Source organism: Octodon degus, unplaced genomic scaffold (assembly GCF_000260255.1).
Source record: "Octodon degus isolate 3935 unplaced genomic scaffold, OctDeg1.0 scaffold00028, whole genome shotgun sequence".
In the NCBI taxonomy this organism is placed as follows: Eukaryota; Metazoa; Chordata; class Mammalia; order Rodentia; family Octodontidae; genus Octodon; species Octodon degus.
The window spans coordinates 4,218,647-4,226,019 of record NW_004524604.1 but is presented as its reverse complement, the minus strand read 5'-3'; the positions used below and the strand labels follow the sequence as shown (position 1 = coordinate 4,226,019).

The 7,373-nt window shown below is 38.1% G+C and overlaps 1 protein-coding gene across 1 annotated transcript; it reads left to right on the top strand.

Annotated features, from left to right (window-relative positions):
- The first annotated feature begins 4,124 nt into the window (after positions 1-4,124).
- Positions 4,125-5,624, top strand: LOC101569709 (TBC1 domain family member 31-like). The gene is given in 1 exon segment (XM_012514264.1): positions 4,125-5,624. A coding segment is annotated over 1 exon segment (1,500 nt).
- The last annotated feature ends 1,749 nt before the right edge of the window (positions 5,625-7,373 follow it).

The following is a 7,373-nucleotide window of genomic DNA, read 5'->3' as shown; positions in this document are numbered from 1 at the left end:
AGAGGAAAAGCTGGCAGAAAAGAGAGAGGATTAAAATGGGTCATTCTGAAAGACAATTATCTATTGGATACTGTTAGATATTGACAGCTTAAAAGGGTTGAATTTCTTATTCAAATAAATAATTACATATCTCTCTCAAGTATATTGGAAATTACAACTTTTCCCATTCTTTTAGTAATTTCTCTACAGTATAAAGTGTAGTTCTTTTTAATGTCAGAAGATAAAAACTTTCCCTTCCCCCAACTATTCAAGGGACTTTAAAGACTAGTTGAGGCCACATGTTCTCATCTTGAAAGCCACTGTTTTCTAGCCCTTTAACTTCCTTTGATCTTTTGTTACCTGTATTGAAAGAAAAAATTGTAGCAATGATCAAATTGGCTTTTATTTTCAATTGCAGAATAAAATAGATGGGTGTTCTGCAGAGCTGAGCAAAGGAAGCTGGCTTCACAGACAGAGGGGCTAGGACAGCAGAAACGGGGAAGAAATGCCTGTTGGTCATTGTGAAATTACTTCCGGGTAGGGTTTCAATAGAGGAGACATCCTCTTATGCTGACTGGGATTCATCAGATTTTCCTGGCTTTGAAAAACCAGCTCACCTCAAAGTTTAATTTGATTGTATGTGAACATGAGTAACTCCATCTCGCCTGGCCTGCTTTGTTGGCATCAAAGCAAAGACCAGCCACAGACTCAGTTTCCATCTTACTTGTTTTCCTTGTTTCTGAGGCAAAATATCTAACACTCAAAAATGAAAGGCAGAGAGGTTTATCCGGCTCACAGTTTGTAAAGGTTTCAGTCCACAGGTCCCTGGATCCAAGGCAGGGTAGCGTGGTAGAGGAATATCTGCTTGTGTGTTGGCAGGCCAGAAGCAGAGAGATCAAGAGAGGAGAGAGGGAGTAGCAAACCCATTCCAGCCACTCCTCCCATGACCCCATTCTTCTGACCAGACCCCACCACCCAACAGCAAGTCAGCTCTAAGCCCCATAAGCCAGTCATCTTCCAAAGCTCAGCCTATGAGCACATGAGACTCTTAGGAGATAGCTCAGCTGCATAAGCACCTGCCTGGCAAGTGCAAGGTCCTGAGTTCAATTCCTTGTACTGCAAAAAATAAAAATTAAAATAAAGAGACTCTCAGGGGACAGCAAGTCATAGACCATAACAGCTTAACACTCCTACAAATTAGACATTGATATTTAAAATGCTTATTAGGTTTTTCTTATTTACCTACATACTTACCATCTTCTTTGTTCACTTCTCCTAAGATCTTCCTTCTGAAATCTAGAAATTCTGCTAAAGATCATGTATTATGCAATTTTTCCTGAACAAAGCTTTTTGTATGGTACAGAACTCTAGATTAACAATTACATTTGGGGCTCTTCTGTTTCACTGGGCTATATCTCAGTTTGAATTTACTTTTAAAGAGTTTTCCAGAGATGCTAGAATTCACATTATATGCTTTTCATCACTGTTCAAGAATCACCACTATTGTTTCTTCCAAATATCATCTCTCTCCTCTTCTCCACTCTCCTTCCAAAACTCCAGGGAGACTGAAATTCTGTCCTCTGACTCTGTCCTGTTTCCCATGTTCCTCTCTTTTTGTTTTTAAACTGTGTCCCTCTGCTTTAGAGGGGTGCTACAATCATGAATACTTTCCATACTACATTAAAACTACTAGGTAAGCAGTCCAGTTGAGGGTTTTTTTGGGGGGTGTACTAGAAATTGAACTCAGGACCTTACACTTGCCAGGCAGACACTGTGCCATGGAGCTAACTCCCCAACCCAGTAAACAGCCTGTTAGTTTTCTCACAGTTGTATATTTCCTCTCAGACCCCTTTTTGTTCTTTTTTAGAAATCTAAACTAGTTATTTTTAGCAGAGTCTTGTGCTGTATGGTACATTTGATAGTAACCTGCATCCCCTTTGAAAATATTAAATATTTATAATTGGTGTCTGATAAGTCCAGTATGCATAGTCTTTGCTGCTATGACTCTGAGTATTCTATTTTTAGTGATCTCATATGTGGCTCTGTACCTATAGTGTTTTATTATTTTCATTGTATACTAATATGCATGGAATTACATTTGTAGAATTAATATGAGATCTGAGTTTATAATGAATTCCTCCAAAGAAAGTGGTCTTTGATTCTGCTAAGGTCTGGGGATACCAGAAAAACCTGGGGGCACTTTAGTTTCCACTTTGCGATTTTCTAATCCATAATAGTACAGACTTTGTCTCCCAAGAAGCTATTTGAAGGTGGATCTCAGGTAGAATTCTCAGGAAGTACAATTCTTCTAGCTCTGCTAAGAGCTAAGGCAGACACAGGCTAGAATCACCACATTACCCTCGAGCAGGAAGGAGAATCGGGAGGATACAGCTTTGTGACTCAAGCTTCTACCTTGTGAGAGTCCCCACATCAGTCTCCCATACCCCTGTCAGTGATGTTCTCCATCTCTATTTAAAATTTTGTACGTTCATTAGCACGGGTTTGCAGCATGTAATTATCACATTCAACCTAGAAAGTTGGTGTACACACATATTCATCTTTGTCCTTTTTATGTCCCCTTTCCCTCCTTCCCCTCTTGATTTCATCCTTCCTTTATTTGATTTTATTTTCCTTCTCCTCCCTCAGCCATTCCTCCACTTCCTGACACCCTTCCCACATGAAAAGGAACTAGTTCCCCTCCACGCTTTCTAATTCATATCTTCCAGTTATTTCTGCTCTTTTCCTCATAGCTCATCTAGGCAATAATTCTTTAAATATTTCTAGATGCTTTTTCCATGAAGGATTCTCCAGAAAACTATTCCTCCATGATATTACAAGTAGAAGACCCTGAATTTCTAAACAGTGACATTCCTTGCACTTAAGCAAAATGTCAGACAGTACTGAAGAAGTTGCTCTCACCAAGCTGAAATTCCATCAATCCATATTTTGTTTTTAATCTTATTTATTTACTTAAATGGTACAGGGTCTCGCTATGCAGCTCAGATTCATAGTGATCCTCCTGTCTCAGTCTCCCCAGTGTTGGGATTACAGGCATGCTTCACCATGCCCAGTTCTGGTGGTCAGTATGGGGTGCCCGAGGTTCTGGGGCTGGTACAGCATGTGGTACCGGGGACTGAACCTGGGTCCTTGCACTTGCCAGGCAGTCGCTTAGACTGCTGAGCTGTCTCCTCAGCCCCCAACCCTTATTTTCTGTTCATGCACAGAGTTGGCCATTCTTCAGAACACAGTGAAACAGGGTGTACAATTAGATGATAGAAAGAGAGAGAGAGAGAGAGAGAGAGAGAGAGAGAGAGAGAGAGAGAGAGAGAGATACAAGTTTGCTCATTTTCTCACTGACAACCATGACTTATCCTTCTACCATGAAGAGAAAGAAATGTGCTTGGTTTTCTTTTTCCGGAACAGTAATGGTGTATTTGTCAGAGTCCTGCTATAGTGGAAGGCTGCAGAATTACATTCTTATTAACATTTCACAGTTGCTCTTTTAAATACAAATTCTCTTACACAAATTCTCTTCTCACAGACAGCATATTAATAGTAAGCAGAGTGCAAACAAATGCCAGAATTTGTGGACTAACAGCTAAGGACACAGCCGTGCATCGTCGTTGTCTCGTGTGGCTTCTCTTTCCTCTGTCAAGATGCAAATTCCTCCATTTCACTGGATTTATTCTGTGCATTAAACCACATTTTCCAAGGCTTTTGTGGAGTTTTTTTGTTTTTGTTCTTAACATGAAAGCACTTGTGAGGACAGAGTCACTGCAGATGAATAATAATATTATCACTCAACAAGAATTTTAAAAACTGCTTTCTTCTTTTTGTACTTTACCGGTATCTTTCTTTCTCTCTTTCTTTTCCTAATATTATCTGGGCCTGCCACTTGCTTTCTCAGCACAATTGAACACATAATTACTATGTAAATTTTGGTTTCCACATGTTTCCAGAGGAACATAGACCATTTGGGGCTAGAAATTTCAAAGCATTAATCACTTGGAATATGGTACATTTGGCTTAATCTGTAAAATGAAGATAATGCTTATCTGCCTTGCAGGGCTTAATATGAGGATTAATTACTTAATTTTGATTATGGAATTTGAAAATAAAAAGCATTACAAAATGAAGGTGAGGCCATGCAGAGCACGGACCTGGGCAACAAGGAGAGCGGCAAGATATGGCACTGCAAGCCCTCACCGGCCACTCGAGATGGAATTATAGTGAACATCATACATAGCACTTCTGATTATCATCTAAAAGTTATGTGATTTTTGAATGTGGCTTTTGATGGCTCAGGAGATTGTTCAATTGCTGGGGACCATCAAGGAAATATCTATGTTTTTGACTTGCATGGAAACAGGTTTAATCTTGTTCAGCGAACAGCACAAGCTTGCACAGCTCTGGCCTTTAATCTTTGTAGAAAGTCTCAATTCCTTGTGGCATTAGAAGATTATTCTATGAAATGTTTTGATACAGTCACCAAGGAGCTGGTTCACTGGATGAGAGGGCATGAGTCATCAGTATTCTCAATATCCATGCATGCATCTGGGAGATATGCCATCACCACTTCTTCTGAGACAGCACAACTGTGGGACCTGGATACCTTTCAGAGAAAAAGAAAATTGAATATTCACCAGTCTGTGGGTATACAGAAGGTTTTCTTCCTACCTCTAAGTAACACCATCCTCAGCTGTTTTAAAGATAATTCCATCTTTGCCTGGGAGTGTGATACTCTTTTCTGTAAATGCCAATTGCCAGCTCCACCTGAAAGCTCTAGTATATTATACAAAGTATTTGCTGTGACCAGAGATGGCTGAGTTCTGGCTGCTGGAGGCAAATCAAACCATCTTCATTTGTGGTGCTTAGAAGCTACACAGCTCTTCAGAATTATCCAGATGCCTACTAAAGTCAGAGCTATTCGACATCCTGAATTTCTTCCTGACTGTTTCGATGCTGGTTCAAATCAGGTTCTTGGCGTGCTAAGTCAAGATGGAATTATGAGATTTGTCAATATACAGACTTGTAAACTTCTCTTTGAAGTCGGAAGCCTTGATGAAGGAAGTAGCTCATCAGTAATTAGCCCACATGGGTGGTACATCGCATCTATTATGGAAAATGGAAGTCTGAACATATATTCAGTTCAAGCTTTAACACATGAAATAAATAAGCCTCCTCCTCCTCTAGTGAAAGTGATTGAAGATTTGCCTAAGAATAGATTGAGTGCCAGTGATCTTAAGATGAAAATAACATTGGGAAGAGTGCAGCAGCCAGCGAAGTCTAGAGAAGGCAAAATCCAGACTAGAATATTAAAACAAGACCTGATGGGCAATTTTGAAAATAAAGAGAACGAGTTGTTATATGGATTGAACACAAAGCACTTGCAAGTCTTATTAAAAGGCTATAGTGAATATCCAAAAAAGTACAGGATGTTCATTTGGTGCTCTTTGTTACAACTGCCTGAAAATCATACTGCATTTAGTAGCCTAATAGGTAAGGGTACTCATGTGGCATTTCTCAACCTTCAGAAAAAATATCCCATCAAAAGTAGGAAACTACTCAGAGTGCTGCAGAGATATGTTCAGTGTATTGCAACAATATGTGTGAAATCTGTAATGATTACAGCCCTCTGTCTATAAAATATTGTTTGATCATCTTTGATTATCACTGTGTATTGGTTTGTTTTAAAAATAAGACATATATGTATTGCATAGATGCACTAGTTTGTGTTTTGTTCTAGAAAATATCATTCAGATAATCCAAAGGAACAAAGCAACAAAATAGAAAGAGCTTTGAATTTGAAGACAAAAGACCCCATTTTGAATCTGTTTCACTGCTTAGTAACTACTGTATATCACATATCATTTTACTTCTTTATCTTAATTTCCTTACCTGGAAATGGGGCTGATACCACCATCATAAAATTGTTGGAATAATTAGGTGAGAATTGCTTAGAATGCTTATGCTAATGTCCATAATAATGAGTACTCAATAAATGTCAATAATAAAATTTTTTTAAATGAAGGTGAGGCCTAATATTATTAAAACAAAAAATTGCTGAGTCATTCTGTAAAGAAGCACAGCTATCACTCTATTAGTTTGTTATTCTCATGTTTATTACTAAATCATTATCTAATAATTTCTAGAAGAAAAAAATGAAAGACAAGTCAATTTTCTACTTCAATACCTGATAATTCTGGATGGTTAACAACCTAAGTTTGCAGACCAAAATTAGAGAAAAAGGGGGGCTGCAAGGAAAGCCAACATTTTGACCCTAGCCTTCTAAGTTCAATTAAGACTCAGGACATATGAGAACTTGTACTGTAACGTCATGTACCTCAGTAGTGTCCCAAATTTTCTGATCAAGGAGATTGTGGGGCCAAAGAGAAAAGTGATTGATGATGTAGAGTGTGCCTAAGGAGAGTCATATGGAGAGAAACATTCTCTCAGGCTTTTACAGAGAGCACATTGGCCAAACAATGGCCGTGACTCACCCACATGGCTGACACTGACAAAGGTTCTACAATCTGAGGTACAGGATCTCAGGATAAATCCTGAAGGGATTTCACTGACCTTATCAGATCCAAAAGCTAAAACTCTTCTTGCATAGGTCCTGCTTTACCTTGGTCTTAACCAGCCAGTAGAAAAGTATAAAAATGAAATACAAGAAGTAAAGCCATGCTATTATGTTGAGCTGTTTGGGACTCGGGTCAACAATTTCTGACATTTCCAGTCAAGCAGAAGACCCAATACTATTATGGGCTACTGTACTCTTTTAGACTATTTTGCTGAGTTTACACACCTATAATATTCAAATAAAGGAACTTAACCCAAAAAAAGGGTATACAGATGAATGTCCATTTTGTATCTGTGTATTCAAAGTGGTTAGGATAGATATATAGTTACATTCTCTTAATGAATAGAATGATTTGTTCTAATGCTGTTTGTAAATAGGAAATCAAGTCCCTATCTTGTACAGCAATTAACCACTAAGAAGATTGTATGCAGCGTGTTAATTATTGAAACTGTCCTAACGATTTGATTTGAAACTGTCTCCTTGCTATTTGTTTATCAATAAAATTATGTCCAAAAAACATGTGGAATGAAACTAAAAAAAAACAAGCCTGATAATCACATGTGTATTTTCTTTTCTTAACAGAATTGCACTGAGTATGTCATTATTATCAAATTCTGTGCTTCCCAACACTGTGATGTCAACTCATATCATAAAATATGATGACATGGCTCAGAGATGCCTAGATTAATCATTTCAATGAGAGAGGAATAGGGAGAAAAGTTAAATATAGAGATTCATTTTCTAACTCAAGATCTAAAACCAATAAAAAGGCTCTTGTTTAAATCAAAATTAAAGATGACCTACTATGTAC